General features: G+C 41.6%; 1 protein-coding gene across 1 annotated transcript in view; it reads right to left on the bottom strand.

Annotated features, from left to right (window-relative positions):
• Nucleotides 1-21,208, bottom strand: part of SARNP (SAP domain containing ribonucleoprotein) — a 38,708-nt gene that overhangs the window by 16,045 nt on the left and 1,455 nt on the right. The window contains exons 2-9 of the mRNA XM_004692645.2: nt 17,090-17,189; nt 12,147-12,193; nt 11,848-11,915; nt 6,724-6,775; nt 5,852-5,925; nt 5,401-5,429; nt 2,767-2,792; nt 1,084-1,152 (exon numbers count right to left, since the gene is read on the bottom strand). Coding sequence (XP_004692702.1) covers nt 1,084-1,152; nt 2,767-2,792; nt 5,401-5,429; nt 5,852-5,925; nt 6,724-6,775; nt 11,848-11,915; nt 12,147-12,193; nt 17,090-17,189 — 465 coding nt within the window. The remainder of the gene's footprint in view (nt 1-1,083; nt 1,153-2,766; nt 2,793-5,400; nt 5,430-5,851; nt 5,926-6,723; nt 6,776-11,847; nt 11,916-12,146; nt 12,194-17,089; nt 17,190-21,208) is intronic.

Genomic DNA, 21,208 nt, shown 5'->3' with positions numbered 1-21,208 from the left:
ACCAGAGACAGAGTGGGGGGCAGAACAGGCAGATCTACTGAAATATACTGCTGAGGGGAGCAGTGGGTGAGGCAGGAGAGGTCTGCTGCGCCCTGTGGGCAGCTTCCTATTGCTGCACTTTAATCCCTTGCACCACCATTAGCCTGCACCCTAATGATGTTTTTTAAATGATTACGTTTTTCTGGCTTGAAATAATCCGACTTGAATCCTGCCACTACTTCAACAAAACATGTTCTCATTCTCCTAAAACAAAGACTGAGAGATAACCTGTTCTAGGCACAAAGGAGAATCCTCAGGGCTTTTTCCAATGTGTCTACTAGCAAAACTCAAAACACAGCTGTGGCCATAGAACCAATCACCCCATATACCATGGTGCTAATAAAGACATCTTTATAAAAAGAATGAAAAAAAAACAATTCAACTTTAAAAAAAAAATACTCATTTTTGTTCCACGGAATCTCCAATTTTTGTTTCTAGGTAATTCTGACTTAAAGGTAAAATGGTGGGCTGCCCTGGTGGCATAGGGGTTAAAAGCTCAGTGCTAGCTGACCGACACTTGAGTTCCATCATCAGCCAGGGAGCTGACCCACACAGCACAGCAGACGAGGTCTCCTATTTTGTCTGCTGCTCTCCTTACCAGTGTATTTCAGTAAATCTTCCTGTTCTGATCTGCACCCATGCCTCTGGTGAATTCTCTCACTCCCTAAATGACTCACACCTCTGGACTACACCCCAGTTCTTCAATGCAAAAAAAAAGGATAGGCTTGTTTTAAATATTTAATTTTTAAATTTTAAACATTTCCATTATGTCTACATCAGAAGTTGAAGCAAATGCAAATATTTTAACATCACTTAGTTCTTCACCTACATCTCAATTCTGTAGAACTATAAATCTGTGGAAAGAAGTGATTAACTGTGAAACAATTCCTATCATGCCAATCAACAGCCAATAGAATCATAGTCAAATGATGGCATGATGAAGTATGCTAAATAGTCAGATCTAGGCTCAGGACAATCCACTTCCAGGTGTTGTAGCCCCAAGTGCTGTATTTGCCCAAAAACACAAAACAAAGAGTACTTTACCTTTCTGGAGATTGAAGAGACATTCAAACCAAATCTTTGAGCTCTTTCCTTCAGCTTATCCAGGTTTACCTATTTAAAAAAAAAGGGAGGGGAGGTTTGAGATGAACCCTGCATATTAAAACAAAACAGACAAGAAGCAAAAACTCTGATCTGAAGATCGAATTCAAATAATCCTACAATGTCTACATGCCAACTTAGGAAACTAGGTAGCAACCACTCAGGCCAACAAATATTAAAAGACCTCGTCTAGAATGCAATCTGCCTTGCTGCCTTTATTTATCAAAGATGGGAAGGGTCTACGGAGTTCTCAAGATCAATTTAAGCCAAATGCTGCTTGAAAAAGCAGAGAAATGGGCCCTCCTTGGTGGCACAGCGGGTTAAAGCACAGCACTGAGAATCTAAAGCCACTTGAGTTCAATCCCCGCCTGCCCCAGAGGTGACCCTATGGCACAGCAGACCTCTCCTGACCCGCCCGCTGCTCCCCTCAGCAGTGTACTTCGTCGATCTGTCTGTTCTGCTCCCCACTCTGTCTCTGGTGAAGCCTCTCACCACTCCTGAGCCTCTGGCCTGTACCCCAGTTCTGTATGCACAAATAAACAAAATCTTTAAAAAAAAAAAAGAAAAAGCAAAAAAAAAAAGCAGAGAATGTCTTAAAAGTAATCACCTTCAAACAAGTCCATCATTTACAGTTCAAATCATTAATTTCTATATATGGTCTATGCATAGTTTTTTTTAAAGGTTAATTTTTAAAAAAGATTTATTTATGCATACAGAACTGGAGCACAGGCCAGAGGTGTGGGGAGTGAGAGGATTCACCAGAGACAGAGTGGGGAGCAGAATAGGCCGACTGATGAAGTACACTGCTGAGGGGAGCAGCGAGCGGGTCAGGAGTCTGCTGCGCCATGTGGTCACCTCCAGGGTTAGCAACTGAACTCTTGCTGAAGTTGCTGCAGCTCACTTGCAGTGCTAAGCTTTAGTATGCTGCGCCACCAGGGAGGGCTGCAAATACTTCTTAACATCTCTTAAGCAGAGGGAAACTTCACTGCAGCTCTCCTTACTTCAAAAGACACCTACTGTTTCCCCACTCGATTTTCCTCTTTTCTTGCTCTCAGAAGCCTTAACTTCTGCTACATTTCACCTTCACTTACAATCCTGAACTGAAGCCAGAAGAAAAGGATTTCATAAAGTTGAAGCTATTTCACCACTTTTGTTTGTTTTTTAAAATGACAAATAAAATGGTACAGAAGGTATTTTATTCTACTGGTCTTTATTCTCTGATTTTTTATTTATTAGGTAATATTGAAAAATACCAGTATCTACACATAGGAACCATAAATTCATTCCAGATTCTTGTGTGATAAGAATTAGACATTATCCAAAACCAGTGGGCAAGGCCCAAAACTCCAATAGCATAAAATGAGGAGTTATATGAATTATCCTCAAACTAACAAAATCTACTTATTTTTTAAAGAGGAGTGGTAGGAAGGAAATTATCTATAATGACTTTGAAAATGCAGCCATTTCCCTCATCTCAAACAACCCTTCAGAACACGGTATTGAAAAAAGTCACCAAACTCATATGATCTGAGTTTCTTTTGATCTGGAGAGAAAAAGGTCTCAAACTTCAAAACTAACTATAGAGAGTAAAGATCTGGGTCTGAAGGTATAAAAAAGATTTCTTACCATAGGCTTGGTATCAGATGACAGACCTAAGGAGGCAGATAAGAAGTTTTATTATTTGTAAAAGTTATAAAGGAAGTTGACAGTCTTCAAATCAAATTATATAGAATGGAAATTATACACAGGTCGAATGTTGTTAATCCTATGATAATAAAAGGCATGAATATATAGGTACTCACTGCATGCAACCATGTGGAGTAAGTGGGACTATATATTAAGAAAGTACTGTGTATTACTATGGATACGCACAACTAAGGGGAAAACCCGCTAACTAAAATGATACCTGCGTCCCTGTGTCTACAGTAGCATGATAGGAAGACAGGGAAACAAGCAAGTGTTCACCAACAGATGGATGAGTCGATAAGGAAGTTACAATGTGTGTCTAAACACTTACACAGAAGTATCAGGCATAAGAAACAAGGAAACTGCCTTTTGAAATAACACAAATGAACCTTGAAGGCACTATGCTTAGTGAAGTCACAAAAATACTGTTTTCTCATTTATATATGAAACCTAAACAAAACAAAAACCACCCAGACAGACACAGAGGTAAATATATCAGCATAAAAGAGCCGGGTTACTATGATAATGAGGAAAACTATACCCTCTTCAAGACAATCAATGTTCTGTCCTGAATTTTCACTAAGTAGTAATCGGGTTCCCTACATCTCCACTGTAAACATTCAGGTATGGATCTGACTTTTACTGCAATCCATACACTAGATACTGTAGGTGTTTTTTTCGGTCTCACTCAAAAAACAACGTATATTTTTAAATGTTGCCAAATTCTATTCTTTAAGAGCTACTCTTCAGTTCTAGGATGTCAGAATTATACAAATGACACTGCAAAGTTACATAAACCTTTTACTAACTGGCTTTCCTTTTCAGACTAAGTGAGAATTTTGACTTTTTAAAAAAAATCTTGGGGGCCCTCCTGGTGGTGCAGTAGGTTAAAGCGCAGCACTGCAACCAAGCCGCAGCCGCCTCAGTGCGAGTTTGATCCCCGGCCTCGGAGGTGACCCACATGGTGCAGCAGAACAGGCAAACAGACAAAGTACAATGGGTAGGAGACAGGAGAGGTCTGCTGCACCATGTGCATCTTATTCTGCTCACACAGTTGCTGCTAGCTTTGTAGTGCTGCGCTATAACCTGCTGCACCACCAGGGAGGGCCTGGGAAATATTTTGTTTCTAAAACAGTGACAGTAGCCAGAATTTACCGGTCTTTTAAAAAACACAGCAAAACACTACAAAGTCTTTGGAGAACGTTCTCTTAATACACCTGAAATACCAACAGGTCATCAGGAAGACTAGATTGGATTAGGAAACTACAGTAAAATGTTCAGTCTCTGGGGAGAGGGAGTATGGGCCTTTAAAAGTAATTACACATTGGCCCTCCCTGGTGGCGCAGCGGGGTAAAGCACAGCACTGAGAATCTAAAGCCACTTTCGCATGAGTTCGATTCCTGCCTGCCCCGGAGGTGACCACATGGCGCGGCAGACCTCTCCTGGCCCACCCGCTGCTCCCCTCAGCAGTGGACTTCGTCCATCTGCCTGTTCTGCCTCCCCCACTCTAGTCTCTGGTGAAGCCTGTCGCCGCCCCTGAGTCTCTGGCCTGTACCCCAGTTCTGTAAGCACAAATAAATAATAAATCTTTAGGCGCTCCCTGGTGGCGCAGCAGGTTAAAGCACTGAACTGAGAAGCTAAAGCCACTTCCGCATGAGTTCGATTCCCGCCTGCCCCGGAGGAGACCACATGGTGTGGCAGACCTCTCCTGACCCGCCCGCTGCTCCCCTCAGCAGTGGACTTCGTTGATCTGCCTGTTCTGCTCCCCACTCTTTCTCTGGTGAAGTCTCTCACTGCCCCTGAGTCTCTGGCCTGTACCCCAGTTCTGTATGTACGAATAAATAAATCTAAAAAAAAAAAAAAATCTTTAAAAAATAATTACACATAAATATCCTTTGTTATGTGATATTCATTGGAGTTTAAAAACACAGACAAGCAATTAGAAAAAACAAACTCATACATACTCTTCTAATCTTTTCTTTTTCTGTTCATACGTGTACTTTTATTACTAGAACAGAAACATATTGCTAGTATAGTTTTATAATTTACTTTTTTCAGTTAGTATCTCTAACAAGTATTCTTCAATGTCATTCTTAATACCTGCTGCTTAATATTGATCCAGTTATTTGCTAAAATTAATGCTGGGATAAACTCTGTGCCTGATTCTTGAAGCATCCCTAAACGGATTCCCTGGGGAATGTCTGCAAGGTGGAGCATTAAGGTGCAAGATACTCTCGTTGCTCGCTCACAGTGGGCACTGAGACACTGGGGAGGCAGCATAGGCAATATGTGAGATACCAGAACTAAAATCAGCAAAGCACTACACACTTTCCTGAAGGTGTACAAGGAAAAGACAACAAATGTTAGCACTTCCTCCTGTTCCTGCATAACTTCAGCTCCTCCTCTGAATTGCCCAAGAAGTCTTAAGTACGGTTTTACCTAAAGCAAAATGGTGAATGTCATAACCTATGAAAGATGTCTAGAGCTAACAAATTTACCTTAACTTGGGGAAATGAAAATGCTTACATCAGTAAAGCCATAAAGATAACTTTCTCAGAAGAGTCTCTGTATTACCTTTTGATGGAACCGAAGAAATTCCAAACCTATAGAGAGAAAGACAAGCACCATTTAGGAGGCTGTTCGCAGTCGGGGCCGTCAGCAGCCACGCCAAGGGCGCACATGGCACTTCCCACTTGTGATCTGAGCCTTGCAGCCATTAGCTAGTTCTAACAGCCCCATGCAAGAGGTTCAGTTTACTGTTTTTCTCACCAAAAGCCCAGCAAATAAGCTAAAAGGAAGCCTCATTGTATTGAGAGGAGCAGTCAGTGCTTGACATTTACTTATTACAAAAACTTTGATAATGAACCCCAATCAACAGCTACTACATCCAAATCAGCAGAGATGTTATGAATGGAGCCAGCAAGCATTTCTCTTCCCGAAGGCCTCTATTCTACTTAAAATCAACAATTATATCTATGCCCCATCTTCATATCAGCACTGTATGACTCAGGGCTGGAGAACTCACCTAGCTGCCCGTGCAGCTTTCTTACTCTCCAGGCTCACAGGCACGTTGAACCGTTCAGCTCTCTTCTGCATTCTCTAAGTAAGGAACAAAAGGGAAAAGAAAAAATTCAACTTCTGATCTGCTTCAAGTTTAAAAGTTGCTTACAGACATGTATCTTTAGAACACCACACATAATCTTATTTAAACTGACAATCCTGGAGGCTATCATGTTGTATCCATTCTAAGGCTTAACTCGACAGCCCTTCCAGAAAGCAAACACAAAAAGACTATTATTACATTCATGTCCTCAAAAACAAAAGAGAAGGAATAAAATAAAACCCACATTCTGTATGAAGCCAAGAAGACAAAAGCGTGTTGGCTGACCTTTGACAGGGATCAAAGGGACCGCCTGGCCCCAGAACCATGGTTGCCCCCAGAAGCCAGGCAGCCATTTTCACTTAAAAAAAAAGAAAGAAAAAGCACAGATCTCAACTAGAATCCGTTTCAGATGTCATAAAACAGAATCCTGAGAAATTTCGACCTTACCAGCTAGTGAACAGTAATTTAAGAGGGACACTGTCCCTTTTTAGTTTTCACCTTTTCTAAGGGATCACCCCTCCACACTCTGATCCTATTTTCTAGCCATCTAAAAAAAAAGTTGTCACGAAGAACACTAAACAAACAGGGCTTCAAAAGTGGCATCCACTGTGCCACTCCAAGTATTTTCCCAAGTATGACTACATGGTGAAAAGTCCTATCAATATCAAAATCTGTCAATACCAATTTTCCACTATGAGTAGAATGTTTAAAGTGGTGAGACACATAGACTAAAGGGTAAGAAAAAGAAAAATGAACACAGAATCTGCTATTCTATGAAGGAGCAGAATACCAACCTCAGTCTGTGGTAGTTCAGATGTAATTTTTACCACTTTCTTCTCTGCTGCCCTAGAAGAGAAGGAAGGTTTGTAAAAACACTGGTATTCTAAACCAAAACCTTAGAGTTGTCTAAGAATTTACCTAAATCATGTTCCCTACTCCGTATCTGCCACCCCTCAGTGGAAAAAAAAAAAAAGAAAGTCATGAAGCCTACTAGAATTTTGGTTCCCCGAACTGTCATCTATTAACAAGAGTTCGAGTAAAAGACTAAGCTGCTTTGCTAAGGTACAAGTAAGTAATAAGGAAAGAAGTCTAGTTAAATGTACTGGGTTGAAGGACACCAGAAACCATTTTACTTACAGGGTTTTTCTGGACTAATCACTATTTCTCCAACCCTTATTTAAATGCCAGCTCTCAAATTTCATCACAGCTATAAATGAGTGCTCTACAATTTCTGGTTTCCTTCTTTTATAAATCTTTTAATTCTCCCATGGGATCTGTGGCTTTAGCTGAACAAAGTGGAACAAATAAAAGTGCCAAAGGAGGCTAGAACAAAAAAGGCTAAAGGGATTTTGAATTAGGAAAAGAAAACATGGGAAGTTACTAGTTAAAAGGTTCAAGAGAAAACAAAAGAGGGGGGCCTTGGGGCGGGAGACAAAGTTCGGAAGTACACAGGATAAATGGGAGGGCATTAACCTTCTACCAAACAACGCTCATAAAACCGCGGGTCATAACCAGTCTCATTAACGTGCCTCATTTAGAGACATGGGCAGCTTTTGTTCCAATATCCTGGACACTCTTCCCATTTGATGCCCTGTAAGGTAGTAATGGTTTAATGGCATTTTCAGAGGAAGCAATTCTAAAACAGGAACTTTCGCTGCCATTCTTTTGTTGGAGGTCCCTGGACTGACAAATGAGCAGTGGGTGCCCCCTGCTGACCATAACTGGGTCCTACAACATTTAATTGCCAGTGGGAAAACAAATCACACCAGAAACAGATTTTTCAGAACCTGGAATGATGAAGCAAAGGGACTTCCTTTTGAATGCTCAAAGGACATAAATTAACCCTGAATACCTCACTTTAAAATAAATTTCTAAATTCTCCCCATTTCCTAATCATCCCTTTTTCAGGCAGAAAGGGATACTGAAGTTTACGAAGGTTTTATTTGGAGCCCAATGCCATAAGAGCAGTTCTCGCCTCCAACCCCAAGGTTCAATTCCTTCCTTGAAGCACAATAACTGCAATATACCTCATCCCAAACAAGGAACCCCAGAGAGGGGCTTCCTTATGTTCTGCTCCAACTCCATTATGCATAAGTGAGCTTAACAAGTAAACACACTCACATTCTGGGACACGGGAAATTTCGCTCTACTCTCTCCTAGCCAGTCAGGCATATGACATTCCCTAACTACAAGGGCCCAGAACCTTTCTGCATATATTTTGGTCTAACCACTACTACCCCTCCAAGAATCAAAATTACCACCCAAACACTTTCAATCTTCTTGCTGAGAAATTTATTCAGGATTAATACCAGGTCGGGCAGGGAACTGAACCACATGGCACAGCACAGCAGATCTCTCCTGTCCCCTCAGCAGTAGATTTCAGTACATCCATCTGTTCTGCTCCCGATTCTGTCACTGGTGAATCCTCTCGCGCACCCCCCCCCCACAAACACCTATGGCCTACAACCCAGTTCTTGTACACACAAATAATCATTTTTGTAACAATCTCTAAAAAAAGAGAGAAATTTATTCATGAAATTACATCCCTCTAAAAACTTCTCTTCTTGCCAGCCCAAGGCCTCTCCTACATCATCTGCCAGGTCCTCAGAAAGGCTAAGAAGCACCCCAGTTTGATCCCTCTCTTTTGGAGCCAGGAGTACGAGAGCAGCAATGTATTTCCTGTGTCAGGTTTTGTTCAATCTAGATGTCAGCTGGGACAGAAAAGAAAAACCCAGAACCCAGGAACAAACTGGATTCCAATGATCAATACAAGTTCTACTCAGTGAATATGCAGTATACCCTGAACAGTGAATGTACAGCAAACTGAAGAAAGTCCAGACTTCTAAAGGAAATAATTCTGCTGCTTAAAGTGAAGGTTTCCTAGAAGAGATCATCTTCTATAAAGATATTTAAAGCTTCTATAAAGCTGCTTAAAATGAAGGTTTCCTAGAAGAGATCATCACAATTTTCCACTCAACCAGGAAACAATTCCCCTCCAAATGCATGAAATTATAATAACAGACTGTGTCGGGGTTTACACTGGTAAATAAATATATGACACTTGGTTGGAGGAGGACAATTAAAGCCCTCTGAAAATAAGAGAACAGGAATCAAACCCATATATGGCACAGCAGACCTCTCCTATTGTTACAGGGTAGCCCAGAGTGAACTTGGGCTGCCTGTCTGTGAGTCCTCACCTTCCGGCCCACCCTCCGGCTTAAAATGTAATTTTCTGCAGACACACAAAAGGGTAATGGGTTTACTTAACAAAAGGAGAAAGGAAAAGGAACAACCTAGGGAAAGAGAGAGAGATACAAAGTAACTGAGATATCTTACCAGCTGGCTAACCTGGAGCTCTAGTCACAACTAAAACTGCTAGCCCCCAGTCACAAGGTCTGAGAGCCGTTGCTCCAGAGAGAGAGAAAACCGTTAGGTCTCCAGAGCAACAGCTGAAAATCCGCTCTCTATCCCCCAAAGTCCCAGAATGCCTGCTTAGCTCCACCCTTAGGTCCTCACAGTTCTCTCCCTGGTAATGCTGGGAGTTGTAATTTTCCAATCACTGGAGTAGGGGGTGGCGTCCACAAAAGTCTGCAGAATTCCTTTTGGACATCCTTCCCTTAACACAATCTCTGCTGCTCCCCTCAGCAGTGTATTTCAGTAAATCTTCCCCACTTAGTCTCTAGGGAATCCTCTAACCCCAGCCCCCTGTACCTCTGGCCTACACCCCAGTTCTTCTACACAAAAATAAGGAACAAAAAGAGAATCACATATTTTACATATTCTAAGAATGAACTTTTGAAAATTTCAACTTTTTAAAAAAGTTTATGCATACGAGAACTGGGGTACAGGCTAGAGGTGTGTGAGGTGAAAGATTCACCAGAGACAGATTTGAGGGCAGCACAGGAGGACTGACTGAAATACACTGCTGAGGGGATCAGTGGGAGGGAAAGGAGGTTTGCTGCACCATGTGGGTCAGCTCTCTGGCCAGGAGTCGAACTCATGCTGCAATGGCTGTGCCTAGCTTCATAGCACTGAGCTTTAACCCAATGCGCCACCAGGGAAGGCCTCAAACCATTATTTTTAACTCACACAATGATTATTGTATTTACCCATCTTCATCCTTATCCCAGAAGTCCCCAAAACATCTCTCTTTTAAACTATCCCATAAGCGGGCCCTGGTGGTGCAGCGGGTTAAAACACAGCACTGCAAACTGGCTGCCACCACGTCAGTGCAAACACAACTCCCACCACAGAGGTGACCCACACGAGCAGCAGACCTCTTCTGTCTCGCCCGCTACTCCCCGCACAGTGTATTTCATCGATCTGCCTATTCTGCTCCCCACTCCGTCTCCGGTCAATCCTTTCATCATCCCTGCACCTCTGGTCTGTACCCCAGTTTTGTTTTTTTTTTTTAAGATTTATTTATTCATATAGAACTGGGGTACAGGCTAGATATGCAGAGGGTGAGAGGATTCACCAGAGACGGAGGGGGAGCAGAACAGGCAGATCGACAAAGTACACTGCTGAGGGGGGAGGGTCAGGAGAGGTCTGCCGGGCCCTGTGGATCTCCTCTGGGGCAGGCGGAAATCGAACTCATGCAGAAGTGGCTTAAGCTTCCTTAGTACAGTGCTTTAACCCGCTGCGCCACCAGGGAAGGCCTGTACCCCAGTTTTATGTGCATTAAGTAAATAGATCTTAACAAGAAAAAGAAAAAACTATTCCATAAGCAACTTACACCTAATAAAACATTAACATCCCTGGTGACAAAACAAATTCACTGCTAGGAATTCACCTCGTACAAAAACAGCACTGCATTCTTTGTTATTACAAATAATCTAAATGTCCAACAGGAGACTAGATAAGGTTTTGCCTCTGAAGTAACACTGTGTTACTTCACAGTGAAGGGAAGGACACGGTACAACAATAACTGACACTACTGTTAATCCACAGAATGGAGTACTGTTAGGTGTCAGAAAGAGAAAGTTCTAACTCGGTAACTACTAAATCTGAACAGTAATGCCATGCTCCAATCTGCTGCACCACTAGGGAGGGCCCACATATTATCTTATATAATAAATACTATTACAGGTACGAGAAACAAAAATGTTAAAGAATCCACTGCTCCTAAAGAGCTGAAGAATAAAATGGTCAGAATTTGTGCAGAGTCTCAAATTAAGGTGGTTACAATCACCCTGTGGCAGTTTCAATAAATCAGAACCACCCTGCACTACAGTACCTGTCCTCTCCACTGTAAATAAAGAAACGGCATCACTTAAAAGACAAAATGGGGCTCTCCCTGGTGGTGCCCCAGGTTAAAGCACCACATCATGAAGCTCTCCAAAGCCCCTGCAGCATGAGTTCTATCCCCAGCCAGGGAGCTGACCCACATAGTGTGGCAGACCTCTCCTGACCCACCCACAGTTCCCCTCAGCAGTGTATTTCAGTCAACTTGCCTGTTCTGCTCCCTATTCTGTCATTGGTGAATCCTCTCACACACACCCCCCACACCTCTGGCCTGTACCCCAGTTCTGTAAGCATAAATAAAACCCATAAATAAAAAAAAGACAAAACCTCTGCTCAGGTCCCACTACCCTCATAAAATGCCTTATAAGCAGACAAAAAGTATGATTCTCTCTACCAGAAAAGATCTAATAACATGATCTTACAAAAGGCCAACAAAGGTTAGGAAAACTAAACTGTCTAAGCATGAAGTTTCCTGGTTCTAATCTAATATATAACCCAGAGAGAAATGACTTTGCTTCACTGAGATCATGGATTTGGAATGAAGTAAGATCTTTTTAAAAATTGTACAACTAAGGAGAAATGAAAAGGCCAATAGGGTTGTGTAAGAGGTTAACAGTCCCCCTAAAACCCAGAACTGTCCACTCTGTAATGGATTACAAAAAAGGGATAGTTACACATCAACAGTTTTTTCAGAAGGTTCCTCTTCTTTGACAGGAAGGTCTGCTGGCTTTGGTTCTTCTTCCTAAAATCAAATGAAACAAGATGGTTGACATAAATCAAGAGTACTGTATCTACCCATCAACAGAAGAATATGAGTGCTCCAAACTGAGTAAGTCTCTTGGAACCTTCATCCCCCCTCTATGCTCCCTAATGAGTTAGTGCTTGAGTCCTCCAGTGACTGGTTGTTAAGCAATGTGGACAAGGCAGTGGCACACTGCCAGGCCAGTGACTGACCTTCCTCTGTCCAACTCACCTCTGTTTCATCTCCCAGTACATCTTCTTCATTTGCTTCCTCTTCAGCTAAAGAATATTAAAATATTTAGGTCAAGCCCTGCTATAAAACCATCTTGATCACTGTACTTAGGCTACAATTATAATTATTTTTGCTTTCCCCAAGTAAAACTCAATCATGAAGGCAGAACTAACACTAACAAAATTTGCTCTATATGGAAGATAAAATTATATTCTCAACCTAACATTAATACAAAGTTGAACTCCAAATGGACTAAAGAACTAAATGTAATGAAGTCAAACCACAGCATTAGAAAAAGCAATGTAGGAGAAAATCTTTACTACTTTTTTAAACATTTACTTACTTATGCATACAAGAATTTAGGTACAGGCCAGAGATGCGCGGGGTGAAAGGACTCTGAACAGAGACTGAGTGGGGAGCAGAACAGACAGATCCAATGAAATTGACTGCTGAGGAAACAGCGTGGGACAGGAGAGGTCTGCTGTGCCCTGTGGGTCACCTCCCTGGCCATGGAGAGAACTCAGGCTGAATGGAGAGCTTCAGTACTGTGACTTAACCACTTGCACCACCAGGGAGGCCCAGAATATTTTTACTACTAAGGGGTGGGGAAGGACTTCTAAAAAGAATCCAAGACACAAAAAGGCACAAAATTCCATATTTCTCAAAACCAAAGGACATCTACTTAAGGACCAATCCCAAAGGAAAAGAAAGAAATGACAAAGAGAGTATCTAAAGACAGCAATATTTTTTTGAATGTAAAAGAAATGTATGTAAACTGAGAGTAACAGAAACCCCAATAAAAAACAGGCAAAGACATTCAAGGCACCAAGAACACAAAAAATATTTAACAATCTTTAGAGGAATGTAAGTTAAAACAATCAGCAGATAAGCAAAAATTAGTCTACTTGGTAGAACAGTAACAAGTTTAGGTTTGTGTTGATTTAAGAACCCTGATGAGGCCATCCTGGTGGTGCAACAGGTTAATGCACAGCAGTGACGCCTATCACAGCTACTGAAGCAGCAGTTCGATCCTCGGCTGGGGAGTGACCACAGGGCACTCCTGACCTCTCCTGACCTGCCTGCTGCTCCCCTCAGCAGTGTATTTCAGTCCATTTGCCTGTTCTGCTCCCTACTTTGTCTCTGGTGAATCCTTCACCTCCCATATGTCTGGCCTGCACCCCAGTTCTATATGAATAAAAAAAGGATGATAAATCAATGATGAGACTATCAATTTATAGAACAATTCGGGAAAACAATCTGGCAGTACTTAGTCATAGTAAATACATACTTATAAACTGATACTAGTTAGCAATCCCATTTTTGGGTAAATACCCCATTATGACTCTCACACAGGAGCAGTAGGAAATACGAAAGAAGGAATTCAAGAGGCAAAGTAAGTATCTGTCACTGGGTGAATTAAGAGACATGGTGGAGTTATATATTTACTCTTATGTTGTATAGAATACTACACAGAAATTCAAATCAATAGATTACATGACCACATAGCAGCCACAGGTGACATGGATTATCACTATTAAAAAAGAAAAAAGGACATAGAGGGAAAGGAGAGAGTGAGGCCTGAACACACCGCCAAATACAACACGGTTTACAAGGGCAAAGACTGAAAATACGTATCGATATATTAGTGACTGAGTGTGTTAGGGGTGACCAAAGGATGGGAATAAAATTTGGAGAAGGCGTTATACAACCTGGGATGACTGTAACAGCATCTCTCACTTTACTGTACTTCACAGACACTGAAAGTTCAGAGCAACCCCTGCACAAAGCATGTCTGTTTGGGCATAAATTTTCTCACAGCACATGTGCTACTTCAACTACTTCGTGTCCCTTACATTTTGGCAATTATCACATTATTTTAAACATTTCATTATTATACATATGTAAGTATCTATTATATATACTTTAAAGTATCATATTTTATGGTGCTCTATAATCTCTGGTGTCACTATTGTAATTGTTTTGGGGCACCATGAACGATCCCCATACAAAACGGAGAACTTAACAAATGTACATGTTTTCACTGCTCCATTAACTAGTTGTTCCCTCTCCTTGGGTCTCCCTGTTCCCTGAGACACAATATTGAAGTTTAAGTCTATAATGACTTCTATATTGTTCAAGTGAGAGAAAGAGCCACAATCTCTTATTTTCAATCAAAAACTAAAATTGCTAAAGCTTAGTGAGGAGGGCGTGTCAAAGCCAAAAGACCAACAGCTAGTAGAGCTTTTACATTAAAATGGCCAGCCAATTTGCAAACATAAAGGAAAAGTTCTTGAAGGGAATTAAAAGTACTACTCCAGTGAGCACATAAATGGTAAGAAAATAAAAGTCTTATTACTGATATGGAGAAAGTTTCAGTGGTCTGGAAAGATAAAATCAGTCATAATAATTCCTTAAGCCAAAACCTAATCCAGAGATGGTCTAAATCTCCTTAATTCTTGACAGATGAGAGGTAAGGAAGCTGCAGAAAGTTTGAGGCTAGCAGAAATTAGTTGATGAGGTTTTAGGAAATAAGTTAACCCCATAAGATCTAAGAACACTGTAAAATAGCAAGAGCTAGTGCAGAAGCTGACCAAATTATCCCGTAAATCAAGCTGAGATCATTAATGAAGGTGACTACACTAAACATATTTTCAATGTGGAAGAAATATAACCTTATCAGGGGTGACTTCAAGTTGAAACTAATGCTCATTTACCATTTTGAAAACCTTAAGGCCCTTAAGAATTATGCTAAATCTACTCCGTGCTGAAAGGTAACACATGTTTTAAGCCCACCGTTAAGATCTACTACTCAGAAAGGTTCCTTTTAAAACATTACTGCTCACTGATAATGCACCCAGTCACCCAAGAGCTCTGATGGAAATGCTAAAGATTAACATTGTTTTCAGGGCACTATCAAGCTAATCAGCCACTGCAGCACCAGTTCGATCCTTGACAGACCAGGAAGCCAACCCACATGGCACAGCAGACCTCTCCTATCTCTTCCACTACTCCCCTCAGTATATTTCTACAGATCTGCCTGTTCTGTTCCCCACTCTGTCTCTATGAATCCCCTCATCCCACTCTGTCTCTATGAATCCCCTCATCCCCACACCTCTGGTCTGCACCTCAGCTTTTGTATGCATAAACAAATAAATAAAACCCTAAAAAAAAATTAATGTTGTTTTCCTAACTGCTAACATCCATTCTGCAGTCTGAGGTTCAAGTCTTATTATTTAATAAGACTTCTGGAAAGGAGTCACTATCCTAGATGCCATTAAGAACATCTGTGACTGGGGCCCTCCCTGGTGGCACAACAGAGTTAAAGCGCAGTACTGAGAAGCTATCAGCAGCCAATGCAGCACAGTTCCATCCCCCACCCACATGACATGGCAGACCCCTCCTGACCGGCCTGGTGCTCCCCTCAGCAGTGTATTTCACTCGATCTGCCTGTTCTGCTTCCCACTTTTTGTCTCTGGTGAAAAAAAAAAAAAAAACATAATCTGGGCCCTCCTTGGTGGCACAGCAGGTTAAAGCGCAGCACTAAGAAGCTAAAGCAACTTCAGCATGAGTTCAATCCCCGCCCTGGGGTGGCCCACATGGTGCAGCAGACCTCTCCTGGCCTGCCCACTGCTCCCCTCAGCAGTGTACTTCGTCGATCAGCTGTTCTGCTCCCCACTCTGTCTCTGGTGAATCCTCTCACCACCCCTGCACCTCTGGCCTGTACCCCAGTTCTGTATGCACAAATAAATATTTAAAAAAAAAATCTGGGATTGAAGAGAGGTCAGAATAAAAGGAACTTGGAAGAAGTTAATTGCAACCCTCACAGATGGTTCTAAGCAATCTTCAAGACTTCAGTGGAAGAAGTAGCTACAGATATGATGAAAATAGCCAAAGCAGAACTAGAAATGGAACCTGAATTGCTGTATATTACAATAAAACTTGAATAAATGAGAAGCTGGAGCTTATGAAAGCAAAGAAGGGAATTTCTTAAGTTGGAACCTACTCCAGTGAAGATGTTGTTAACATTGTAGAAATGACAACAAAGCATTTAAAATACATTATAAAAAAATAATACAATACAATATAAACAAAAGTAGCAACAGTGTGAGAAGACTGACTTCAGTTTTAAAAGAAGTTTCTATGGTGGGTAGTATGCCATCAAACAGCACTGCAAGCTGTAAAAGAACAAGTCTTTTCCCTGTGGCAAAATTCATTACAGTTTGAGAAGTTGCCAGTCACCCTAAACTTTGGTCTGATCAGCCAGCAGTCATCAACACTGAGGCAAGATTTTCCACCAACAAAAAGGACTTAGTGAAGGGTCTGATGACAGCATTTTTAGCCAAAAAAAAAAAAGTAATTTTCAATTAAAGCATAGACAGTTATTATTTTTTAAAGAAATAATGCTACTGTACACTTAATAGACCATAGCATAATATATGTAACTTTTATACGCACTGAAAAAATGAACAAAATATTTGTGATTCTTTATTGCAGTGGTCTGCACCAAACTAGCAATACCAAGAAGGTATGCCAGTAAACAAACCTTCAATGAAATTTTGTTTTTAAAAGGCAGAATCAGAATTTATAAGAGCAGGAAGAGTCCAGAGGTTTCTGGATTTCAAAGGTGGAGACACAACAAATCAGAATTTAGCCATGTAAATTGTGACTATCCAAAATTACCTAACAAGAGGAATTAGAATTCAAATGTTCCAATTCTCAATCTAATGATACTTGTTTTACCACAGTTCTTTAAAATAATTTGCTGAAATAAGTCATGTCTTAAAAGAGGGAAGGATAGGTGAGTATTTCTTTGCATTATGATCATTATTTCAGATGACAAAGAGCATATATCAACCAACAGCTTTAATGAAATCTTTTAAATGGCAGAGTTGGAAAATTAATCCCCCCACTCATATCACTCTTTGCCTCCAAAAAGCACTCACCATGTTCTTCAAGATATGCCTGGAGTCTGTTGATGAGATCTTGTTTTATTCCCTTGGTCTCCAAACCACGAGCAAGACATTCCTGCTTTAGTTCAGCAAGCTGGAAAAAAAAATAAAGCTTTTCTTTAATTAACAGAATGAACCTGGGGGGACAAGAAAGAAAAGAAAATTCAACCCCAAATTACTGTTCTTAATTGCATCAAGCAGTCCACAAATAGTCTGCTTCTCCCTAACAAAATTCAATACTTAAGAGAACTTTATTAATACATGGTAAGGAATGAACATCATACTTTAATTATTACAAATCCTTAGCTAATCTGTTGTGGGAAAGAAATGGGCCTCCTCCCCCAATTACCGTGCCAACTGGTACACAGAAAGAATAAATCATTTTATTTTACTTTTAAATTTTACTTACTTATGCACACAAGAACTGGGGTACAGGTGGGGGGCGAGGTGGAGGGTAGTGGGTGTGAGAGGATTCACCCGACACTGAGTGGGGAACAGAACAGGCAGGTCCACTGAAATACACCACGGAGGGGAGCAGTGGGGAGACAGGAGAGGTCTGCTGCACCTTGTGGGTCACTCCCAGCTGGGATGGAATTTATGCCCAGGTGGCAGTGGCTGTGGATAGCTTGAGAGTGCCCCCAGGGAGGCCCTCCCTTTCCTGTTTCTACTAAAGACCTTTATCACTATTTGATATACTAAAGAATGCTTGTATTTGTACATACTTACACTATTTTACATTCCCTAAGCAGAAGACCCCCAATAAAATTTAAATTCCATCACAGTAAGAACTGCGTCTACATTTGTTCGCTGCTATATTCCTACCAACTTTTGGTAGCCAGCTCACACAGGCACCCTATAGATAAATTTCAAATAAGTCGCAAACCTTTATCATCAGCTCTCAGCTTCTGAGCAGTAGATCCACATTTTCAAGTCATTATTTCAAAGACACATTAACCCCAAATTAACTCTTCTGCACAAAAATGGCTTCTTAGCTTCCTTCTAACCTAAAAGTCTCACTACTCAAACTCTGAAGTTTTAGGGGGAAAGGATGTTCTGAACAAACCACAGATACAGTTTTTGTGGACTCCAAAGTACAAATCCCACCATCACCAACGGTAGGATTGCTGGGACCTGAGGGTGGAGTTAAGCAGCCATGTTGGATCTAAAACCAGACAGGTGGGCTTCTGGGGGTCTCTTGGCCTCTTAGCTTGTGGCTTGTCCCTTGGCTTTAGCAGGCTCTCAGTGTACTACTGGGGTTCCAGGTCAGAGGCACTACTCGACACATTAACCAAGGTCTCTGCTCTCTCTTTTTTCCCCTGAGTTATTTATTTCCCTTTCTCTTGTAAATAAACCTATTATTAGCCTTTGTGAGTGTGCCTGCAGTTGAACTGTATCGAAAGTCCCTTTAAGCTCTCAGGTGAGACAACCCAATTCACATTGGGGTTGCCCTATAACAAAGTCATCTTTTATTTCTCCCCACAACCAACTCATCTATAGATACTGACAATTCTTTATCTTAAATTTCTTTTAAATTCATTCTCCTTCTATCAGCCACTATCTTATTTCAGGTGTAACTAACTTTACTCCCTTAACAGTTACTTAGTACCCACCGTGTGTCAAGCACTAGATATCTAGCAAGGAAATAATCACAAGCAAAACAGAGTTCTTGTCCACACGGAACTCAAAAAATAGTAGAGGAAAAACACTATCAATGATCATATAAATAGTTTGACTAAAAAGAACCGACAAGGTCCTATGAAAATATTTTAAAAAGGGGCCCACGTGTATAGATAGGGAGATAATATCCTTCTTAAGGGTTCACTGGTTAAGTCATGTTTGATACCTGAAGGGAAACTAATAATAAAGCAAAGGTCTGGGGGTGTGAGTGGAAGTTATGTAAAGAAAAAGTTTTGACCAGTGCTTGTCACACAATAACTCCTATGTGTTAGCAGACTACGGACTTTGTCATCCTGTGAAATAATGAAATAAAATAAAAAGCTACTGGAGCATTGAGAAACTAAACTGGAGAAAATAGGAAGGATATAAGTAAAAGGTTTTAAGCAGGGGAATGACTGCTATAGTGAAAATCTGATGAAATCTTTCTCTCTTTAGTCCCTCATCCTTTCACAGCCAAAAGAAGAAAAGGATCAAATACTCCTTTCAAATTCCCAAAGGTTCACCACCTTTGAAAATTCTTCCTGTATGATAAAAGCCAAATACCTTACAAAATTTAAGTATCACTCCAATCTGCCTTTAATCTAAACCTAGTTCAAATACATCCCTTTCCAAACTATTTTTAGCAAATATGCACTTTATGCTTCAATATTACAAAATGTCATTTTCAACACTCACATCAGTGCACATTTCTTGTTCCTTTTCTGCAATAGTGTCTTTTCTCACCATTGATTGGAAAACTGTGTACTGCAGATACCAGCTGAAAGCATTTCATCCACAAGTCAGTCTCTTTTCAGCTGTTAGAATGGCACTGCTACAGAACCTTCAGAAATTTGCAGTTGATGTGAAATTACATATCAATTCATATCTATTAGTTTGTCTGAGAAGTCATGACATAGTTTTTGTTTTTCAAGCAAGAACATGTCATGGCTTCTTCAAGAACCCAATATATATTTTCCTCCCTACTTCAGAGCTGCTTCTTTCCTTTAAGAATCCGTAACAAGACCCCAAATTCTCTTTATAAAAATGTGAAGATTATTATTATTTTTTTTAAAGATTTATTTATTTGTGCATACAGAACTGGGGTACAGGCCAGAGGCTCAGGGGCGGTGAGAGCCTTCACCAGAGACAGAGTGGGGAGCAGAACAGGCAGATCGTGGAAGTCCACTGCTGATGGGAGCAGCGGGTGGGCCAAGAGAGGTCTGCCACACCATGTGGTCACCTCCGGGGCAGGCGGGAATCGAACTCATGCAGAAGCGGCTTTAGATTCTCAGTGCTGTGCTTTAACCCGCTGCGCCACCAGGGAGGGCGGATTATTATTTTTTTAAGAGTAATACCCTAAGTCAACCCAAAGTCAGCATCTCACCATCAAGATCAACAGTGAAATCAAACACTAACTGTCCCCTAAGTCAGAGCTAAAGGCACGGAATCTTAATCAGAGGTCCGTGGACTCCTCAGGGCTACAGAGTTGTGATAGAAAGCCCCTCATCCTGCATGCAAAGTATGTGCACATGCCTTTTTCTGGGGAGAGGGTCCAGACCTTGCATGAGGGTTTCAAAGATATCTGTGACCTCCAAAAGGTTAAGAGGTGCTCTAGAGCAACAGCAAAGACAGCAAGTGATTGAAAGTGAATTCAGGGCTGCCTCATGTTTGCTTAGACTACAGGACCTGACATCAGACCAGAGGATATAAAGCAAATTTTACAGAGACCCGACAAACAGTTTTTATGGAAGGAGGAACTCCAGAAACCAACACGGTCCACAGAGACAAGTCACACACAGTTGGTACCGCAACTCCAGGAGTTTCAAAAATGAGACTTACAGGAAGAAAATATTAGAGCTCCTATTCATTCAAAAATGCCCTTTCTGACTGTGCCTCATCGGCCGAGACAGTACAGCTACGTCTCCGCTTAACTGGGGGACAGGTCCGTGCAAACTACAGGGCCAGTGCCATGGAAGCGGGTCCTGCGCAAGGTGCCTGCAATTCAGGGAGTCAATGAAGAAGGCTGTTTGCTCAAGGCCCTCCTGTCTGGCGGTCCACAGTTCATGAAAATGGACGGGGAACTGAGCTTACGCTCAGTTTTTCCCTTAGTCACTTCAGGATTCTGCTGATAAAATCCACGCACAAGTTAAAAGCAACTCCAGGCCCTCCCTGGTGGCGCCGCGGGCTAGAGCGCAGCGCTAAGAAGCTAAAGCTGGGGCAGCACAAGAGTTCCATGTCCGCGGTGACCCACAGGGCGCGGCAGACCTCGCCTGGCCCGCCCACGGCCCCCCTCAGCAGTGTACCTCATCAATCGGCCTGTTCTGCCCCCCACTTCTCTGGGGAATCCTCTCACCCCCTTGCACCTCTGGCCTGTGCCCCAGTTCTGTGTGCATAAAGAAGTAAATCTTTAAAAAAGCAAAGCCCCGGCCCTCCCTGGTGGCGCAGCGGGTTAAAAGC

Source organism: Condylura cristata, unplaced genomic scaffold (assembly GCF_000260355.1).
Source record: "Condylura cristata isolate star-nosed mole 26May11 unplaced genomic scaffold, ConCri1.0 scaffold00034, whole genome shotgun sequence".
Classification (NCBI taxonomy): domain Eukaryota; kingdom Metazoa; phylum Chordata; class Mammalia; order Eulipotyphla; family Talpidae; genus Condylura; species Condylura cristata.
Note: the sequence above shows the minus strand (reverse complement) of the source record. Positions and strands in the feature narration are given on the sequence as shown.